The sequence below is a fragment of the Phaseolus vulgaris genome, chromosome 8 (genome assembly GCF_051622355.1).
Source record: "Phaseolus vulgaris cultivar YP4 chromosome 8, ASM5162235v1, whole genome shotgun sequence".
Taxonomy (NCBI): Eukaryota; Viridiplantae; Streptophyta; class Magnoliopsida; order Fabales; family Fabaceae; genus Phaseolus; species Phaseolus vulgaris.
In genome coordinates, this window is record NC_143505.1 from 32,757,312 (window position 1) to 32,780,391 (window position 23,080).

Genomic DNA, 23,080 nt, shown 5'->3' on the forward strand with positions numbered 1-23,080 from the left:
GTATCCGTGAAGTGTCAAATTCAAAAAGTATTTGTTAGATTTCTGACAATTTCTAATGCATTCTAACACAATTTTAAAAAGAAAAAATACATTAATTTTCTTAAAAATCAAATTTTATTGTATAAATTGTTATTATGATTATAAAAAAAGAAATAAATTCTTGGGAACCAGTCATGAAAAACATCTTTCTGCTCCAAAAAATAATTTGGAACATACCTATACACATAAATCTTTATTGTCAACTTATATAATTCATAATTATATAATATATAGATCTGTGTCCCTGTGTCCTACATTTTAAAGATTTTACGTATCTCTGTGTCCGTGTCCGTGTCGTATCAGTATCAATATCTGTGCTACATAGGTTGGTACCCTAGCAACCATGCTGTTAAGATTTGCACTCCAAAGAGGAAGATTTTGTGCGGTTGTTGCGCTAAAATTGTGTAGCAACGTAACATAATGTCCTCCAACAAACCTAATTTTACTAGAGATAAGGCTCTGGTGAGAGGGGTTGTTACAATGAGGTAGCCTAAAAGCAGTCTATAAAAGGGAGTTGAGATCCCTGATAAAGGTACACTGTTTCTAAGACTGAAACTGCTTACTTACTTATTGTTTCTATAAGCCTTGAACTGACTTGATCGTCAGAGTGCAATCAACAGGTAAGGCCCCCTCTGTTTCAACGGAGTCGCTTTCTAACATAAAAAAGGAAGCATAGAATCCATCAGAAATAGGAGGAGCCACCGCTTGCCTTTGAAGTCAATCGACGACCAGGTCAACCGGCGAGAACAAATCCAAATAAGGGATACACTCTCACATCTTTACTTGTAAATAGTATATCCATAGAAATAAACAACCTTTGATTATGAAGATGAACGAATACCTGAAGATAAAATAAGAAAAATCAAAAACATGAAATGAGAGATGAGAAAACAAAATAAAAAAAACATAAAAATAATATCTATTTTCAACTTATAGATTAAGTTAAACAGAAGAGAAATTATCAACTAAAATAAACAAGGATGACATTAACAAAAATAACATATTATTATTTGATAAACAAATATTCACTTTCACTAAAGTTACTAATTAATGCTAATAGAAGGACGACTGAAAATTATAAGAACTGAAGTACCATCAAAATTCTTTTATGAACCCACCAACCACCATTTATATATTTCAGAAATGCAAATTTACATACTTAAAACTCAATTTTTTAATAAAATTTAAAATCTCAACAAAAGAAATTAATTTACCAAATAATAATTTAATAAGAACAATTATAAATTTTATTTAATAAAAACAATTCTCGATTAATTAAGATTTTGAAAAGAAAAGTAAACAAATTAAAACATAAGATTAAAATGTTTATGTTGGTCCTTTTACTTTTTTTCCAAAACTTGAGTCTTTTATTTTAGTTTTCTTATTTTTAACAAAATGTAATTTTGTTCAAATCTACAGTACTTTTATATATGTTTAATTTTATTATTTTTCATATTTATAATTAAATTCGTAATAACTTACATGAATACGTTAAATTTCAATTTCAATTTGACCAAATAAACAAAATAAAATATAAGTAAAATTAATAATTAAATCAAGAAACGATTTTAAAAAAATATGAAAACTAAAATGGAAGAAAAAATAAGAGAGAGAAGGAACCAAGTTTGTAAATTAGGAATTAAAATAACCCATATAAATTTAGCAAAAATATATTTTAGTTTCCTTATTTTTTTCACTAACTTTCAATTACTATTACTATTTTCCCACAAATTACAACACTAATAAGGTTTGCATTATTAACAGTAATCAGCACCTTCTCGCTTCAACTTCAAGTATTGATCCTTTGCTAGCAGCAAAAGAAATTAGAAGAAATAAAAACGTACCTAACATCGTTAACAATCATATAAAAGGACACAAAACCTTCAACTTGTTGTTTTAGCCTAACAAATAAAGAAGAAAAATGTTAATACACGAAAAATTGGAAGCAACAGGGGGGAGATGGAAATGAATCCCGACCATATGTAGATTTGGGTAACCATTATGTGATGATTCTTTTTCTGTGATCCAAACTGCTTCATTCATATTCCTCTGGTTTTTTCAGACTTGAAATTTTTCAACGGTGACAGAGAAGTCACATTCAGCTTGTTCCCTCTTCGACAAAGTTAACTTTTTTTTACCGTTTTGAAGTTGGAGAAACCAACAAAAAGGTGTTCAGGAAGATCCACTTGTTTCTGTGGTCATTATTAGGGGCGTAATAAAGGGCAAGTTTGAGTTTGGTACTAGTTTATTACTGTAGAAAAAACGGGTTTTTGGTTTCTGGTGTTTATTTGAAACCTTTCTTATGTGCTGATCGAAGGTTAACTGGGTCAAAGATTGGATCTTTTCTAACTTGAGCGTGGTGAGTGGGGAACCAAAAGTGTGATGAGTTTGTAGTGTTCTTTTTCAGAGATCCGAGTGAATGGAGCCTCCTACGGGGTTTTGTGCTTCTTTGTGGAGTTTCGTCCGATTTCTTCCTTATTTCATTGGGCTTCTGCTTCTAGGCAACATCAAAGGTAAGGCAATGAATCTGTGCTACGTTCTTTTAGATTGTAGTGAGTTTCATGTTTTTAAATTAGTTGAACTTTAGTTGAAAATTTACTAATGAACTTTAGCATATTAGAGACGATTTTTATGTTGTTACCGGAAATGAAATACTAATGGATCATCAGTGCATATATATTTTTTTTCTATTTATAGTTTGTTAAATTATTCAGTGATTGTGCTGTAACGATCAAAAATAAAATTCAGTGATTCTGATGTGAAATTTATTCAGCTTTCTTTTCCTAAACCAATGGCGGGGAGGTTATGTGGAGCCTGGTGTGGGGTTTTTCACGGGTTGCCTTGTGACCAATGTTTGTTGACAAATTATTAATTTTTATTAAATTAATTGCTGTCAACCACACCTTGAATCTTGTATTTTTATTAAATAGAAATAATTGAATTTTGTATTTTTGTTACTGATTAAGCTTATGAGTTTGTATATAAGCACAGCAGCACAAGTTGTAATATCCAAGGAGCACAGAATGTGAAAGTTGAAAATACAAAGGAATAAATTTAATGACAAAACCAAGGAATTTAAATAATTTCTCTACTTGCTTCTTTTTCTAGTTTCATAATAGAATATGTAATAGCTTCTTGTATGTCATGCTTCACTAGACTAGAGAAGATTAAGGGTAGGGTTCTGTCAGAAGTGTGATTGTAAACCTTACTTATCATTGCTCAAACTGGCAATCACTTCAGGTATCCTTTTCTGCCCTTTGATATGCGTAATAATTGCAACTGGGAACACTGCTATCATACTTGCACTTTGGACAGTGCATGCTGTTTGGACATATTATTGTGTTCTGAGGTGCTTTCTTTGACTGCCACTCTTTCAAATTTTTGCTCATTGTTCTATCAATGTATAATGAAATTGTGATTACTTTCTCATGGTGATTTCCCTAACGGACAGAGCTAAACAATTAGGGCCACTTCTGAAGCTTGTTATCTGCCTATGTGTACTACCAGCGCTGTTGGTTTTGTGGCCGGTGTTTGGTATTCTTGGAAGTATTCTAGGTGGAGCAGCCTATGGATTTCTTTCACCCATATTTGCTACCTTTGAAGCTGTAGAGGAAGGAAAAGATGACAAGCTTTACCACTGTTTCATTGTATGTTCACTATGGTTTATTTCTTGTTTAAATGGTTGTTAGATATGTTTTACGGTTATTAATTTTAGAAACTGTACTAAATTGTCAGGATGGTACATGGAGCACTGTTAAAAAGAGCTGCATGGTTGTAAGGGATGTAAAAGACGTTGCTTTGCATTCATACCTCTCAGTTATGGATGACCTGAAACAGAAAGGACCTCCAAATGCAAAATACTATGAGATCAGGTTTATATGCCTCTCTATTTTGTTTATTTTGATGTCATTGTGCTTTCTGACCTGTAGGCCACTGGTTGAAAACCCGGAAACAATCTCTACACTTTCAGGGGTAAGGCTGCATACAGCTACCCTCCCTTGATCCTACTCAGTTGGAAACAATCTCTACACATTAGTTAAAGCTCCATTTTTTCTTGTTTAACTGAGTTTGTAGGTCACGCTTATACTTTAAAGCTTTCAAGTTTTAAATCTTAGTGGTGTACATAGTATATTATCAACTTGAATATTAGTTATTTTACTTTGAAACTAAAGGAGCTGGGTTGAAACAAATGAAAAATAATATCAATATTTCCTCAATTATAAGATGGCCGAATGGTTTCACAAACTAAAGGTCAGTTGGATTTCCTGCAGATTGCTATCTTTCAAAAACTTAACTCTTGAAATCATAGAGGGCACAGCTCTTCTGTATGCCACACCAAACAGTGTTGGTTAGGTTATTTTAATCTTTAATCATTTGCATACCGAACTTATTAGCAAGCTTGAGCATATTATTGAAAATATTGACAAAAGGCATTCATCTTGGATAAAATCTTAAAGAATGGTAATTATTTTTGCTAATATCTTCTGGTATCGGTGACATTTCAGTAAAAAAATAGAAATCAAAGTACAGAAATATCTCAGTTAATTGTTTTTCCAAAATTTTCTATTTTTCGTTCAAACAATACTTGCTGAACCAGATTCAACAATAATTGTTAAATGTTTTCCTTTCTTAAGTATTCTATGTGCTGGTTGTATCTTTAGTTTCTGATAGATTTATCATGAGAATATTCATCTGTAAATTGAAAAACAAAAGTGATTGAATTGGTGTTTTATAAAACATAAAAGCAATACACAATGGGACCATGAAAAGGAATTCTAGATAAACTCCGGTCATAATATGCCAAATATGATGTTGTCGGACACAGGACTTCTGCTATATGATCTATTTTTAATTTTTTTCTGCTTTAATGCAGGCTGCTTTATATTCCTGGTGCTTTAATAGCTGCAGTTATTGGAATTGTGGTTGATGTGCCAATTATATCATTTGTTGCCGTATGCAAAGGTCCATACATGCTTTTTAAAGGGTGGCATCGATTGTTTCATGATCTCATTGGCCGTGAAGGCCCTTTCCTGGAGACCATATGTGTCCCTCTTGCTGGTCTTGCTATCCTTCTCTGGCCATTGGCTGTTGGTGGGGCAGTTCTGGCATCCATGTTAGCAAGTTTCTTTCTAGGTGCATATGCAGGGATTATTGCTTATCAGGTCAGTACTCGTATTCTTTCACTACCAACTTGTACTGTAGTACTATTGTTATTATAGCTGTTAGAATCTTTTTAGTAATGGTGGTTTTAAGGATTAATTAGATAGTATTAGAGTCATTTATAGTTTATCCTAGAGAGAGTTTGTCGGGCTTATCAGTTCACCCGCTATCGGACCACCCACGAGGTCTTGGTGAGGGTGTGTTAGAGATCCCACATCGACTAGAGATAAATAGATTTCATAGTATATAATTGGGTGCAAACCTGATCTTATGAGTCAGTTCTATAAGGTTGAATTAGACTTAAAGTTCACTTCTTAAGAAGACTGATTCTATATTTATATTATTAGTCTAAAATAGGGTAAGTGATTTTATTATAATTATCTCCTCAATCTTAGAAAGTGGATTTAGATCTAACTTCAATTTTACAAAATCAATTTGTAAGGTGGGTTTACACGCACTTTTATACTATAGTTTGGTTATATCTCTAGTTAATGTGAGATTTCCAACACACCCTCTACAAATTTTGCTAGAATAGATTATGATAGCAACTTAGAAAATGGGTTTTTTGACTTAATCCTTCAAAACAGACTTGTAAGGTGAGGTTTGCGCCCACTTTTAATAAATTATAATTTTGTCCTATCTCTGATGTGGGATTCTTAACACTGCACATTGGGAAGGATGATTTTGGGCCCTTTCAAAATATATACCAAGTGAATGGGGGAGTAAAAGAGTAAAGAGGGTGAGAGAAAGGATTAGGAAGAAGAGAGAGAGAGATTGAGAGAACTTTAGTATTTGAGATTCAGTTTTACATGTAGAGCAGCTTGGGTATTAATAGTACCCAGTGCAGTATGGAATACAAGTGAACAGTTAGGACTGTTATAAACAGTTATTACTGTTATACCTAATATCCCCCCTTAAATTGATGGTTTAGGATACACCATTAATTTATGTGAGAAGGCTGAAAAAGGGCCAGCACTTAAAGGTTTCGTGAAAACATCCGCGATCTGTAAAGTGGCAGGGACATGTAGAAGGTGCAGTTGCTTTTGTTGAATAGCATCACGAACAAAATGGAGGTCAAGCTCAAAATGCTTGGTCTTGGAGTGCATAATAGGATTGGATGCAAGAAGAACAACGCCAAGGTTATCCGAGCGAATGGTGGGTAGCGTAGGAGGAAGACGAAGTTCAGTGAGCAGATTCTGGATCCATTTGAGTTCAGCAAGCGTAGCGGCAATGCTGCGATATTCTGCTTCAGTGGAGCTGCGAGAAACAACCTTTTGTTTCTTTGAAAGCCAAGCAATAGGATTCGAGCCGAGAAAGACAACAAGGCCGGAGGTGGATTTCCTGTCATCAGGATCAGAACCCCAATCAGCATCAGCAAAGGCATTGAGAGTGAGTTGAGAAGGGCGCCGAAGATGAAGACCATGAGTGGTAGTGCCAGCTAGGTAACGAAGAATACGTTTAACAGCATTCCAGTGGTGATGTTGAGGGTTGTTCATGAACTGGCATGCTTTGTTGACGCTATAGGCGAGTTCAGGACGGGTGATGAGGATATATTGAAGAGAGCCTACCACTGAGCGATAGAATGAAGGATCATCTACAGCAGTGGTAGCGTCTATTGTTAGACGAGTAGTGGAGAGCATAGGTGTTGGTTGAGGCTTGGAAGAGAGCATGTTGGTTTTACGAAGGAGATCCTAAATGTATTTAGTTTGAGATAGATGTAAGCCGCCATCCAACGTCCAAGTGGCTTCAATCCCGAGAAAGTAATGAAGAGTCCCAAGGTCCTTTAGGGCAAAGTGCTGACTGAGAGAATGAATAAGACGCTGAATGGCACTGTTAGAGTTCCCTGTGATTAGTATGTCATCAACATAGATTAGGACAAAGAGAGTAATATTGTTGTGGAAGTGAAGGAAAAGAGAGGTGTCACTTTTAGTAGGATGAAAACCAAGAGAAAGCAAAGTGGTACTTAACTTGTGAAACCAGGATCTAGGTGCTTGCTTCAACCCATAGAGAGCTTTGGTAAGTTTACAGACAGTGTTGGAGTCACCAGTTTCAAAACCAGAAGGTTGACTCATGTAGACAGATTCCTCAAGGTCACCATACAAAAAGGCGTTATTAATATCAATTTGATTGACAGACCAGTTTAGTTGAAGGGCTAGAGTAAGTATAATACGAATGGTGACAGGCTTTATCACAGGACTGAATGTTTCAAAATAGTCAAAACCATATTGCTGATGAAAACCTTTGGCGACGAGGCGAGCTTTATTGCGTTGAAATGAGCCATCAACATTGTATTTTATTTTGAAAATCCATTTGCAGCCAATGGGTTGAACTCCAGGAGGAAGGGTAGTGAGAATCCAAGTGTTGTTTGTGTTTAGAGCAGCAAGTTCTTCTTGCATGGCAGCAAGCCATTGGGGAAGCTGTAAGGCCTCTTTGGTGGATTTTGGGAGAGGCAACACAGGGACAGCAGTGAAAGCACTTGGACCAAGTAAGGCAGCCTTCGCACGTGTAAGCATAGGGTGAGTGTTGTGAGGAGCAGAATGTTGTGGGGGTGAAACCGTGGAAGACAAATCAGAGTGAGAAGATGTGGATGCAGAGGAAGCAGGTTGGTCATGTGAAGAGGCAGGGGCGATGGGTTGTGAGGCAGGAAGAGCTGATTGTGACACAGAGAAATTTGGTTGCTGAAAAACAGTTAAACTAGGTGAAGCATCGGAGGGGCTATTTGTGGGTGGAGAGACAGAAGAAAAAGGGTTAGAAGAATCAGCATAAGGAAAAACAGATTCATTAAAGGTAACATGGCGAGTAATATACTTACGCCCAGAGGGAGAGAGACACATGTAGCCTTTGTGATTGGATGCATAGCCAAGAAACACACACAAAGATGAACGAAAACTCATTTTATGTTTATTATATGGGCGAAGCAAAGGATAACAAGCACATCCAAAGGTTTTATAAAAATCATAATCAGGGTGTGTGTTAAACAACAAATAGTATGGGCTTTGATTATTTAAAACAGGTGTGGGTAAAACATTGATAATGGATACAGCAGTAGTGAAAGCATAGCCCCAGAAATGCATGGGTAATTTAGAGCAAGCAAGTAAAGTCAAACCAATATCAACAATATGTTTATGCTTGCGTTCCACAGAACCATTCTGTTCATGAGTGTGAGGGCAAGTTAGACGGTGAGATATGCCATTGGATAGCAAAAAGGATTTAAAACAGAGAAATTCTTTTGCATTATCAGTCTAAATGCTTAACAAAGGAAAACCAGTCTGTTTTTCAACATATATTTTGAAAGATTTAAAAACAGTGAGAGCTTGTGATTTAGCATGAATTAAATAGAACCAAACATATCTAGTGTAAGCATCCACAAAAGAGATATAATAAGGAGCACCATTAGTGGCAAGGGTAGTTGATGGCCCCCAAATGTCAATGAAAACAAGTTGTAAAGGTTTAGAGTATATAGTTTGAGAGGCTTTAAAAGGAAGCTGATGGGACTTGCCAACAACACAGGATTCACAAAATTCATGTTTAGCAGTAAAGGGTATATTACACATCTTCATTATTTGATGAATCACTCTTGGTTGGGCATGACCAAACCGGGAGTGCCACAAATGATAAGCAGAAGAGCCAGCAGAGAGTGCAGTATTGTAAGCAGAGTATGATGCAGTTTGAACTAGATTGGGAAACACATAAAGACCATCTTTAAGCTTGCCTTGGAGCAGGATTTTGTTGGTTCCCTGACGTTTAACAAGGCAAACATCAGCATGAAACTCAAAGAAAACATTATTATCACGGGCGAACCTGGAAACACTTAATAGATTTTTAGAGATAGTAGGAACATGCAGAAGGTGGTGTAAAGAGAAGGTATGATGAGTATTAATATCTGTAAAAGTTGCAGAACCAATAGAAGTAATAGGAAGCTGGAAACCATTACCTACAACCACCTTTTCCGAACCTGTGTAGGGAGTTGTTGTGGAAAGATTGGTGCCATGAGCAGTGAGATGATGGGAAGCACCGCTATCAGGGTACCAAAGGGGATCATGGAGATTTTTGGGAGTCCCGAGGATCGAAGGTTCATCATCACAAAAAGATGAAGGAAAATGAGCAGTATTAGCAGTAACTTGAGATGGAGTGGAAGAATCAAACCTATGCCAACAGTGAAGGGCAGTATGCCCATATTTTCCACAGATTTGACATTGAACCCGAGAAGAGGAAGCAGTAGAAGATATCTTGGGGAAGTTCTTGGATGACTGAAAGCGGGGTTTAGAGTAGAACCGTTGTTTGGCGTGACCAGAGGGGTGGAAAAAGGAGGAAGAATGTGTAGAACTGGAGTTGTAGGGAGAGAAGGAGGATGGGACAGAAGCAACATTTGCCTGCAAAATGTGATCAACAGATTGTTTGTTTCGTTCAATACGATTTTCTTGAGCAAGAAGCAGTGCTTCAATGTCTGCAACCGTGTAAGGGTCAAGATGGGATGTGATAGAGGTTATAAAGGAGTCGTATTCTTCAGACAACCCATCAAGAACAGCTTCAATGTGATCTTCGGTAGAGATGGGACAACCCACAGCAGCCAATTGATCTACAGTTTTCTTGATGTCAAGAAGGTAGGTAGAGATGGAGCGGTCCTTCTTGGGTGTACGCAGCTGCTGCTTGTGCTTCTTGATTTGAGCACGGGTTTGGGACACATAATGGGTCTGGAGCTTATCCCAGACTTGGGCGGACGTGTCCATGCCAACCATCTGGGTGAGGACACCTGCGGTCATTGATGCCAGTAACCAGGCCAAGATTGCTTGATCTTGACGATCATACTGGATGTATTTGGAATTCACAATTGGAGAAGCGTCTTCTTCGATAGAAATGAGACGTGGAGGAATGCAAGACCCATCCAGAAAATAAAGAAGATCTAAACTGCGAAGAGTGGCATTAACTTGCTGCCGCCAGACAAGGAAGTTTTCTGAGTCCAGTTTTAGAGGAATTGGCGTATGAAAGATATGAGGGGGAAGGGCTTCGGGCTTGGCAGAAAAAGTTTCAGAATTGGGTTCAGTGGTAGATGATGAGGCCATTTTTGGCTCTGGATACCATAAAAGAGTAAAGAGGGTGAGAGAAAGGATTAGGAAGAAGAGAGAGAGAGATTGAGAGAACTTTAGTATTTGAGATTCAGTTTTACATGTAGAGCAGCCTGGGTATTAATAGTACCCAGTGCAGTATGGAATAAAGTGAATAGTTAGGACTGTTATAAACAGTTATTACTGTTATACCTAATAGGGAGAGGGTGTGTTAGAGAGAGTAATGCAAAATCAATTCAGTAATACAAAAAGGGAATGTATAAAACGGGAAACAACTTAAGGAAGTATGCACGCCTATGCACTTGAAAGACAATTTTGCTAAACATAAGTGGATTGTTGGCAAGCTGTTGGGAGGGAATGAAGGATAATATTTAAAAACTGTTACTTTCCTGTGACACTTGCCTACGGAATGTGTACCAAGCTTTATATACTGCTAATCTTTAGAATTAAGCTCTATATCGTGTTGGTCTTTTGCAACATTTGCCAATACTACACAGGTATGAAATAACATTTACATTGGATTTTATTGGAGAACTTTCTAAAGTCCTAAGTATGGATACTATGTTGGTGGTACTGGATCAGCTTTACAAAGTAGGTCATTTTTTTTGCCCCATCACCACCCACTTACTTTTAAAGAGGTTGGAGTTATTTTTATTGAAGTTGCATGGCTTCATGGATTTTCTTTTCTCTAGTCTCAGAAGGAGATCACAGTTTTACGAAACAATTTTGGATTAATCTCTTTAAACAGTTAGAAACCAATCTAAAACTCAGCTTTGCCTATCATTCACGGTTGGATGTTCAATTGGGCACACTGAAACTGTCACTTTAGGAAACTCTTTGCAGGTTCTAAACCTAGTGGCCCATAGGGTTTAGTTAGTTGGGTTGAGTTCTCTTACATTGCTAACTACCACATTTTCGTGAAATGTGTAGGACCACATGGAAGACACCCTCCAATATTGCTCAAATGTACAAAAAATTTATCAACAGTAGAAGTTTACCAGTTGATGGCTAAAGAACTGTAGTGTTAGATGAACTCAGATCATGCTGGCTCATAACAAAATGAAGCAGTACTGTGATAAGAACAGAAGGGATGTGAAGGAACTTGAATGATGAGAGGGAGAAAAGAAATATTTTATTAATTATTATACTTGAGATGAATATAAAAGAATAGAGAATGAATTGGAGAGCTTGATTTTCCTCTCTTAGGATCTCATATTTATAATGACATTGGAGATTCAAATACAATGAGTGAGAGGGAAGAGAAAAAAATAAGAAATGTTATATCCAGAAACTAGGTACAACAATAAGTATGTAGCAACTTTTCAATAAATTTTATTTAAGATGACCTATTCTAACTCAAGTTGGAGCATACAAATTGTATGCACCATGCTTGGAACAAATAAGTTCAATCCAAGGTTCTCTCAAAGATTTTGTTAACTCATCTACGAGTTGCTTATTTGATCCGACAAACTTAGTGCAAATTGCTTTGGACAACAACTTTTCCCAAATAATCTGATAGGCAATTTTTGTGTTTAGTCCTCTCATCATGTAACACTAGATTGGACGTAAAGTGGAGAGCAACTTGGTCATCACAATACATCTTCATTTTGCAGAATCTAACATAATTTTAATTCTTGGAGGAATTGTTTTACTCATATAAGCTCACAAGTGAGGGATGTCATTGCCCTATACTCAACTTCAGCAGTTGATAGGGCAATTACATTCTGCTTCTTGCTTTTCCAAGAGATAATATTTGCTCCAATGAAAACACAATATCCTGTAGTAGGGCGTTTGTCCATAGGAGAACCTGCCAATCAACATCACAATATCCAAATATTTGGGTATTCCCTTTATCTTAATAAAGTAGATCTACATGACCAACTTGCAAAAGACAAATCTGATCTAGTAATTGTGAGATAAATAATTTTTCCAACCAGACAACACCTTTCATTGGGCTACTTGTATTGTAAAAAAATGAGACTTCCAAGATTCTTTGTTTGAAAATGATTGCATAGATGTTCCTTTTAACTAAGATATTCTAGCAACATCATTTCATGTAAGGACTATATCATCAACATACATTGTTAAGTACACACTTTCTAGTGAAGGTGTGACAATAGAAAACAAGATGATTTGATGACTCACTGCATTTCAGCCCAAAGGTTTGAACAATGTGGTTGAATTTTTCAAACCAAGCACATGGGATAGCTTAAGACCTTAGAGAGAGTGACACTAAACCCTAAACCCTAAACTCTAAACCAGACTCCTCCTGAGCTACAAATCCAAGAGGTTGCTCCGTGTAGACCTCTTCTTGATCGTCATGCAAAAAAACATTTTTAATATTAAGTGATGAAGAGGCCAATGACGAATGGCTAGCATGGCAACGAAAAGTTTGACAATAATAATTTTGGCCATCGGATAGAAAGTATCACTCTATTCAAGCCCATAGAGCTGAGTATATCATTTAACCACCAATCGAGCTTTGAGGCTATCAACTTCACCATTATGTTCAACTTTAATAACAGACCTAACGACAACCAATTGTCTTCTTCCTAGATGGAAGAGAAAGTAACTCCCATGTTTTGTTATGTTCAAAAGCTTGCATTCCAGTACTCTTGGGTTGTCACATCCCAGATGATTAAGTGATTCTGTCACATTTTTAGGAACAGTAATAGAAGAGACATAAGAAATAAAGGAAAAATAGGAAGGAGACTATGTGGTAATTGACAAAATTTTAATTAGGATGAGTATTATGAGTAAAGCTGGTACCTTTGCGAATGACAATGGGCCAACTCGAGTCATCATTATCGGGAGTCGTGGTATCAAGTGATGATTGAGAAGGACCTGCTGAAGAGGAATCACCTTGGGGCATTGGACTAGTCATTTGGTTCCTGTGTTGATAAGTAATAAGAGGTGGTAACGATGGTTCAAGAGGATTCTGTATGGAATTTTGGGTGTCAAGAGCAGGAGGAACAAAACACTCAACTAAGGGTACATGCAGGACTTGTTGGACAAAATTAACATCCTATGCAGAAGAAGGAAAGAAAATAATTGATACAAAAAAGGTGACATTAGTAGACATATAATTACATTTTCAACTCTTCTATTTTTAACAATCACAACTCTTAATAAAGGAAATAAAATCTGCTGGAATAAATGCGTTCTAAGGATATTTTTCCTAATTACTATGGAGATATTAGGATATTTTAATCCTAATAATCTCCTGTTTACAACAAAGTGCCTTGAGATTCAGTCTAGATTTTTCCTAAGACAAATCAGAAGCTAAATCCAAAGATTTTACAGGACTTAACTTAAGAGGTGGATTATTAAGATAGGCCAGATTGCTTAAAATTCTAGAATGCAGACTTGCTAGTAGCTACAATTGTCAGCAGTCAACCATTACAACTGGGAGCGTAGAATACACCTTACTGTGGTGCTGCAATTGCAAGCAGGACATGGTGGTAAAAAACAGGAGGAGTCCTTTCAGTGCAAGAGCTATCAGGCTACGGGATAATTTATTGGAATTTCAAATTGATGCTACGGTGAAAGTACTGACATAGATTGTTTTGTTGACACTCATTATTTTATTATGGCAGTAGCAAGGAGGGCTAGACTGGGAAAGTAGTGGTCAGTTTATTTTATAGTAACGAAATGTTTTTAAGGAAGAGGGAGAAGGATGAGGGGGTTGAGTGTAGTGAGAAGGCTAAGAGGTCTGTATCAGTAAGCTTCTACTAACTTAGTCCTCTTAATTGGGATGGTTCAGAAATTGCATACCTTGATTTATGAGGCTTTTCCATTTTCTGATTGTTATTTCCTTTTTGTACTGACATTCCTCTGTTGTTTCCATGTGATGCATGAATAAAATAAAATCTGTTTCCTATCCTCCCAACCTGGCTGCTGGTTTCCTAGCTGTCTCACTGTGTTTCTGTGTTCTCTGAAATGCAGGAGTCTTCTTTCAAGTTCGGTCTTTCGTACGTTGTTGCAGCTTTGGCCATTTATGATGAATACAGCAATGATATTCTTGACATGCCAGAAGGAACCTGCTTCCCTAGGTTTTTCTCTGCTCCCACACATTTATCGCTGTGACTTACAGTTAATTCTTTTATATTCTGTTCTTATGCAATTGATTTCTGATGATAGGCCTCAGTTTCGCAGAGAAGTTGATTTGTCACAAAGAACATCTAATTCATATTCCATCTCAAGACCTAGCTCCTTCCAAAAGGCTCCTTCTCGCACTACTTCAATCAAGAACAACATTGCTGAGTTGAAATCATTTGAGGTATTCTTTGTAATATCTTGTGTCGAATGGTGTGACTCAAAATATCATCTTTATCATCCTTGAACTGATGGTCTGTACTAAATAATATTGTTCATGAATTGCGTAGCTGTTGGATGCCTTATTCAAGGAATGTTACCGAGTTGGAGAAAAAATGGTTTCTGAAGGTTTAATTACAAGACAAGACATAGAAGAAGCAAGATCTGGAAAAGGGAGTAGAGTTATTAGTATTGGTTTGCCAGCGTATTGCTTAGTTCAAGGACTCTTGCGCTCTGCAAAATTCAATTCCATGGGTATATTGATTAGTAAGTGGAACCCTTCAAGCAGTTTTTGTTACTTTACCCCAACTTCTTTCCTTTTTTTTTTCTTTTTTACCTTCTAAGACTTGTACACTTTTCTCTTTTTGAGATTATTTTCTTTTAACCATTTTGTTTACTGGCCCAATGTAGGTGATGATACTGAACTAACTACCACAAACAGACCAAGAGAGAAATTTTTTGACTGGTTCCTTAACCCCCTCTTGATCATTAAAGAGCAAATCAGAGCTGAAAATCTTTCTGCCCCAGAAGAGGACTACCTCTGCAAGTTAGTTCTCTTGAGTGGTGATTCAGAGAGACTGAAAAAATCTATCATTACTCCAGCCCCTGAATCTGAAGTCAAACGTGCAGAACTCGAGGCATTGGCTAGAAGGTACTCAATATACCAAACAAATTTGGCTAGTGTGAATTTGGGCAAGCACTTACAAACTTACCATGCATGCATATTGAAAAACTGTTTTATTCTGTTAATGTAGTATATTTTCTCTTACAATAAATCAAACTTTTTGGATATTTTAAAATCAATGTATGAATGTTAACATCTTCAAATGCTACCGCATCTAACTTCTCCATAAACACTTCACAAACTTGTTAAGGGCTTTATTGTAAAGCAGTAATGAAGTACTTATCTTGTGAAAAACTTTCATATGTTAGAAGCTAATCTGAATTGGTTTAGTATATAATTCTCAACCCCATTCAAAGGTTACATTCTTTTTAGTAATGGACCCTGCCATTTTTCTGCTCTTACTTCATATAGGTTTGGTTCCAATGATCCATGCCAATATTTTGTCTCATTTTTGTTTCCATTCTGAAACACAGATTGCAAGGGATCACCAAATCCATGTCAAGGTTCCCAACCTTCATGCGACGCTTTGATGATCTCGTAAAATCGTTGTCTGATGATCAGAAACTTGGACGTCCAATAATGACCAGATCAAAGAGTGCCTTTGCTCGGTTGGTTAGTTTAAGATCTTTCAAGGGGACAAAAAACGGGTCTGCTCACGGATCAAATGTTGTACGAGACATAGAAAATTCATGATAAGAATCCCATGTAATTAACAAATTTAATCTCATAGGTGTAACCTTCTGTTCATCTTTAGATAGACATATGAAGCGTAATTCACCATAATTCTGAGTTAATTCTTGTGTATGGGTAACTCTAACATTTATATTCTTAACCAAAAAAATCATAGTAGATATGATTTTTCCAAAGTTATTGTAAAAAAAAGCACGATGACAGTATAAAATTTGTAAAATTTTCAATGTATAGAATTTATTTCTAATTAGAATTTCTGACCTTGTTTATGAGCAAAAAGCATCCTCAAAGGATTCTGTTGTAGACCTGCGTTACATTGTCATCGTGTCTTGTTACACTTCTCGCCAGATCAAATGATTCTAATATGAATAGTGTTTAGGTCCTCTCGTACAAAAAACAATGATAGAGAACATGTTTGAGAATTAAGAGAAGGAAACAAGGTGTAGATATTTATTCATATCTCATAATAGTTCAATACTATTTATAGAGTACTAAAGATTACAAATGATAGAGATAAGTGATAGAAACTGCTAATTAAATCTCAACTAATGATAAATGATAAAAACTACTAATTAAATCCTAACTAATTAAATTTCAACTAATTAAATTTCAATATCTACTAATTAAATCTTAATAACCCAACAATAATATTAATCAAATCCTAAAACTTTAGAATATAACAATGCCCTTCCCACAACAACATTCTTGCCCTCAAGAATGGAACAATGGGTACTTCAAATCATAGTAGAACTCCCAAGTTGCATCTTCAAGAAGTTGGTGCTTCCATTTCACTAAAACCTTTGTGACTGCCCTTCCTCTCCTCTTTACTGTCATGCGGTCAATGATAGCTTTAGGCTCTTTCTGTTCTAGTGGTTCTTCAGATTGATAAGGCAGCATAGTGGAGACCACTATTTCGCCCACATGTTTCTATAGCCGTGAGACATGGAAGACATTGTAAATCTTAGAATTCACTGGAAGTTCTAGCTTATAAGCTACCTCCCTCACCTTGTCCAAAACCTTGCAGGGACCAAAATACTCGGGGCTCAACTTACCATTTGGTTTGAAGCTTATGAAAACCTGCATGTAAGCTTGCAAAATTAACGTAAACCATGTCACCAATCTCAAAACTTCTCTCGGATCTGTGTCTATCCGCTAGTTGTTTCATTCTCTCTTGTGCTCGTTTTAAATGAAATTTTATCACTTTCAACATTTCTTTTCTCTTCATAAGGCTTTTATCTACCAATTCAATGTTGGATTCCCCTGGTAAATACGATAAATGGATAGGAGATGGTTGGCCATACAAAATTTCATAAGAGGTAGCTTTTATGGTTGTATGGAATGTGGTATTATACCACCATTCTGCAAGAGGAAGCCACTGCACCCATTTGTGTGGTGAGTCAGCACACATACATCTCAAATAAGTTTCTAAGCATCTAATCATCACTTTTGTCTGTCCATCTGTTTGGGGGATGATAACTTGTGGAAAGTTGAACTTGCACTCCTTGTACTGCCATAAACTCTTGCCAAAATTGGCTCACAAAAATCGGATCTCTATCACTGGTAAAGGTTTTCGGACATTCGTGTAACTTGAACACGTTGTCCAAAAATGCTTGAGCTACATTCCTCGCTGTATATGGGTGAGTTAGGGCCATAAAATGGGTAGCTTTGCTCAGCCTGTCTACCACCACAAAATTACTTGTTTACCTTCTAAATGCGATAAACCTTCTATGAAATCCATGGTGATGTGCTGCCAAATGGTTTGTGGAATAGGTAGAGGTTGTAGAAGGCCAGAATTAGCAGTGATGTCATATTTATTTTGCTGACACACAGAATACCTTTGGATAAAATGTTTGATATCTTTATTCAGGCCTTTCCAATAAACCACTACCTTGACCCTTTTCACTGTTGCATTCATACCCGAATGACCTCCCTCCTCTGAGGCATGTAGCCACTGCAAAATCTTCTTTCTCAATGTCAAATCTATCCCTACCACCAACCTGCCTTTTCTTCTAAGCTCATTGTTTTCACATGTATAATGTTTATGGGAACTTGTATTCGCCTTTAACTCTGTTATGAGTTTCTGTAAGTGAATATCTGTAATCCATGATTGTTGTATCTCCCGTAGTAACTCAGATTGTAGTTGTAAGGTAATAAAACCTTTGCATTCCACCACGTCCCTTCGAGATAGTGCGTCAACCACAACATTTTCTTTTCCTTTTCGATATTCTATTGTGAAATCAAATTCCATCAGCTTGACTACACTTTTGTTGAAATTCAGTGGTCCACCTTTGATCTAAGATATATTTAAGGTTGTAATGATCAGTCTTGATAGTAAAATGACGATTCAACAGGTAATGTCGCCATTTTTGCACTGCAAAGACTAGACCCACCAACTCATTTTCATATGTTGAATAAGTTTGTTGTTGAAGGTCAAAATTTCTACTAATAAAAGCTATGGGATAGTGGTCCTGCATCAATATTGCTCCCACGCCTTATCTTGAAGCATCTACCTCCACAACAAAGACTTTTGAGAAATCAGGTAGTGCTAAAACGGGAGTGTTGATCAAGGATGATCTTGAAGCTTTGACGTCTCCAAATCCATGGTGTTTGATGGAAGGCTGAAATTGCTGCTTGAGTGGGTGGGATTTGGTAGATTTATGTGTAATCCGCTCTTTGTTTGAATCTAAAATTGTTTGGAATCAAAACCTTTTGGAAAAATATTGTTTTATAAAGAAGTGAAAAAACAATCAGTTGTTTTATCGTTTCAATCGGTTGTTTGACACTTAGTGGTTTTTGAAAAGGGTTTGAAGCTGTTTGACTTGGTTGACTTTGTTGTCAAACCAATTATATTGTTTGTTTCGAAAATTCAACTGATTGTTTTTTTAAAAACTCATAACAAATTTTTTGTTAAGTTTGCAAATCATCTTTAAATGTTTTCTAACTGAACATGCTCCTACTTTAAATGTTTTTAACATCGTTTGACGTATTTAAAAAGGTTTTTATACGCTTCTCAAGAGAGAGAAAAAATTTTAGACATTTGTGAAAGTGTGAAAACATATTTGAGTTTTCAAGATTTGCATTCAAGCTTTTGGGTTTTCTCAAAGAAGTGGAATAGGATTGTTGTAATCTTTTGATTTGATCTTCATCAGGTGTAATCCTTTCTGTATCTCTTGTATTTCTGAATACTGTTGTGTAAGTGCAGGATTAGAGGGTGTTCTGATTTCTGTGGTGATTGTGTGCCAAAGGAAGTGTGTGACTTGAGGTGTTTAAGGTCACTTCTTTGGTGGTGTGTTTGTAATATGGATTTTGATTGCATAGTAGATACCTAGTGGTTTCTGGGGACTGGATGTAGCTCTTGGGATAAGAGTGAACCAGTATAAATTGCTTGTGTGTTTTTCTCTTGCCCTAAACTCATTTAAATTATGCTTTTAAGTTATTTTTAACTCTGCTAATAAAAACAACCGGTTGATTTTCTGATAATCAACTTAAACAGTTTTGTTTGATTGCTTTCTGGATTTTTGTATTTGTGATTCTGCATTGAACTTCATTATACCTTATAAGTTTGCGAAAATCTTTCATAAACAATTTGATGGAGAAGCGCCTTCATGATTTGTAGAATTTGTTGGTGATGGGCGGAAGCTCTATGGAGTGTAAGCAAACAAGGTCCTCCTAGGAGGTATGGTGACCTTGAAGGTGCATGCTAGGTAGGGATTGAGAGTGGTGAGGCCATCTCTCTTTGGTAAGGGGGAGAATTGAAGATCAATAGCCTAACCTAAGAGGTTTTGGGCAAGAAGTGAAATTGGCTTAAATTTGGCAGCAATTCACTATGTATATTAATCTTGCAAATACATGAGCCAAGCCCTCTTATTTATAGTGTTTAGAGGGCTGGAAATTCAAAAGAAAGTGGAGGAAAATTCAAATGAGAAGCATTTGAATTTGGAGTCAATTCCTAGTCACGAGGGAAGTGTGACTTGGTTTCTTTTTTTGGCACCTCCTAAATCTACACCTACACCTTCTTTTTATGTCACATGGAAAGTGTGACTTAGCTTTATACATTTGCACCTCTTATATCTATATCTACACCTCCCTTTATGTTCTACAAAAAATACTGAAAAGTAATTACAAAAAAAAGACATCCAATGATGCTTAGTTGGCCCAGATCTTCTATTTGTTGGGCTTGAGCTGAAGCTTGAACTTGTATTTGGGCTTGGGCTTGGGCTTTTTCTATCATGGGCTTGGGCCTCTTCCATCATCCCCTTCCTCTTGAAAAGGATTTTTCCTCAAATCCAATGCTTCTTCTTCATCATCATTATGTGGATGTATGTGGTTAGATGGTTTCCATCATCCCCTCCTTCTTGAGATAATCTGTCCTCATATCTACAGGTTTGATCTCGAACAACAGCCTTATTCCTATTTTGAAAGCTAGGCTCGTCCTCCAGGATCAAATTTCCATTTCTGGGAGGCATCAAACAAAACAAATGAATTAGTTTGAGCAGTTGTATAAAAATCAGTCTTATTAAGTTGTCATTCTTCTTGTTTTTCTATTATTTTTGGCAACTTCTTATGATATTTCTTTGTTTGTTGTTGTATTTGTTCTTTAATCCTCTCATGCATTTTTTTAACAAATTCAGTTTTTGTTACTCCTTCCTTAGGCACAAATTCTTGTGGATTAGGAAGTGGTAACAAGTCTAAAGGAGAATTATACAACTTTAAATGGAGAAATATTAGTAGTCTTGTAAACTACTCTATTGTACGCATACTCATCCCTAGAGTTGTGTTTGTCTCTCATGATTACTCTAGGCATAGTAGAAAGAGCTATATTTTCAACTTCATTTTGACCATTCGTTTGAGGATGATAAGAATTTGAAGAGTTCAACTTAGTTCCAAGTTTTTCCAAAAGAATCCTAAAAAAATGGTCTTCAAATTTTGGATCTCTATCTAACACTATGCTTGGAGATAAACCATGAAGTCTTACCACTTCTCTAAAGAAGAGCCTATCCACTACCATAAAAATGAAATCAAAACCTTTTGTTGTCCTAGGAAGTTCTAATATAAAATCTATGTTTATGTCTTCCCATGAGCACTTGCAAAAGGTGAATGAGCATAGAGTTCATGAGACATTTCCTTAGAGTTAGTTTTAAAATAAGAAATGCATCTAGGGTAATGTCTTTAAACATCTTTCCTCATGGGTGACCAAAAGAATTTTCCTTTTAAAAGCTCTAGAGTTTTATCAACTCTAAATTGGCCCACGAGTTCTCCTTCATGAAGAATTTCTTTTTTATGTGTGAAGGTAGTCTCGTTGGTACGCCCATTGAGCATGGACATTTTAACACTTTGCAATGGTCATCTCTGTTAGAATGTATGACTTTAAACTAGAGGGGGGGGTGAATGGTTTATAGAGGGTTTTTGAAAACTTTTCAGCCTTGAATGAAATTACTTCAAGAATATCTTGATTAAGAAATCAGTTTTTCAAAACACAAAGCAAAAAGCACAGCACCAGAAAAACAATCGGTTGTTTCGCAGAAACAATCGGTTGTTTATACCAATTTACAAATATAAAAACTGAATTTAAAGAGTTAAGAGATAGAGAAAATGCACACAGAGATTTATATTGGTTCACTCTAAACCCAGAGCTACATCCAGTCTTCTCAGAAACCACTGAGGAATTCCACTAAGCAATCAAACCTAGATCACTTACACCACAACCAAGGAAGTGACTTTGATCCCCTCAAGACACACACTTCTCTTGGCACCAACACTAAGAATGCTAATCTTGATCCCCTCAAGAACACACAACACTTCTCAGAAAACACACAAGGTTTCTTTCAACAGATACAAGGATTACACTTGTTACAGAACAAATATGAAATGAATACAAGAGAAAATCCTATCTCACACTCTTTGATCAATCTCAATCTCTAAGCAATCTCAACTTTTCAAAAACTCAAAATCTGTAAGTTCTGAAAAACCCAAATCTAATTTTTTTCTATATATATCAAAGTTGTTGTTTGTTATCAAATCTTAACAAACTATTAATTGCCTTTAAAGATTGGTCAAAGCATTAAAAATTGGAGTGTAAACAGTTGGAAAATCATTTAATGCTCAGTCAAAGCACAAACCATTTTTCTGTTATGGTACCAAAACAAACAATCGGTTGTTTCCACGAATCAATCGGTTGTTTTGGTTTTGACAGCAAGTCAACCATAAAAACAGTTTTCAACCTTTTCTAAAAACACCTAAGTATAAAACAATCGGTTGTTTCGACAAAACAACAGGTTGTTTTTCACTTAGCTTGAAAAAGCACTTTTCTTTTAAAAGGATTGAGAGTGCTTATGCTTTGGATTCAATCAAGAGTGGATTACATATTAAATCTACCTCACATCCTATCTAAGACAACTTAGCAACAAGAAGCACAACCAGCCTTCATCATCCTTCAAAGGGTTTGGATTCTTCAAAGCTTGAACACCACTTGGTTCAATAGTCTCAATAAGACATGACAAGTTTCTTTAGGCACTACCTCACATAAAAATTTATCTTTGTAGATGCCTATAGATAACTTGACCTTCACATGTTGGTGATATCTTAGCACATGCTCAAAATAATCTACTACATATTTATCTATGCAATGCCCCTTTAAGAATTCTTTTTTTACTATGCTTGTAAGGGGTGTTGTAGGATATTCCTTTTCTTCTTTTTCAAACAACCCCTCACTTGGATTTTCTATTTCTTTCTTCTTTTTTCTCTCATTTTCTTCACTCTCACTAGTTTCTTTTTCTTGGCTACTATATTCATCTTTGTTCCTTAAGATCATAAATCTTTCATTGGAACAATTATATGCTAAATGACCCTTATCGAGACATTTTAAACATTGAATTTCTCTAGCTTGAGTGTGTGAGATATGCTCGGCTAGGTTTTGGGAAAGTTTTAGAGATGTTTTTTTTTTATATGTTCTTCCTCTCTTTGGAACTCATCCTTGCCATAAGATACAGAGTATGAACTTTGTTTTTCAACTTTAATGCTAAGTTGAATCAAGTCATTTAAATCTCTATAAGGTAAAAGTTCAACTTTGTTTCTTATCTCAAGTTTGAGACCACTTAAAAATCTAGATATGGTGGTATGGTTTTCTTCATTAATCTCTGCCTTTTTCATATATAACATCATTTGTTGCCAATATTCTTCTACACTC

At 36.1% G+C, this 23,080-nt stretch overlaps 1 protein-coding gene across 6 annotated transcripts; it reads left to right on the forward strand.

The window, feature by feature from the left end:
- The first annotated feature begins 1,777 nt into the window (after positions 1-1,777).
- Positions 1,778-16,146, forward strand: LOC137823962 (putative membrane protein At3g27390). Of its 6 annotated transcripts, none has more exons than XM_068629362.2 (12): positions 1,920-2,031; positions 2,102-2,261; positions 2,447-2,552; positions 3,280-3,388; positions 3,491-3,686; positions 3,775-3,911; positions 4,913-5,201; positions 14,211-14,317; positions 14,406-14,544; positions 14,651-14,846; positions 14,991-15,231; positions 15,678-16,146. In XM_068629362.2, the coding sequence occupies exons 3-12, from the start codon at positions 2,459-2,461 to the stop codon at positions 15,895-15,897; spliced, it is 1,728 nt and encodes a 575-aa protein (XP_068485463.1). In that variant the 5' UTR covers positions 1,920-2,031; positions 2,102-2,261; positions 2,447-2,458; the 3' UTR covers positions 15,898-16,146. The 6 variants fall into 6 exon arrangements, with proteins under 6 accessions (XP_068485462.1, XP_068485463.1, XP_068485464.1 ...); XM_068629363.2 differs by having other exon boundaries at positions 2,102-2,207; XM_068629361.2 differs by lacking the exon at positions 2,102-2,261 and having other exon boundaries at positions 1,778-2,031.
- Positions 16,147-23,080: the final 6,934 nt, after the last annotated feature.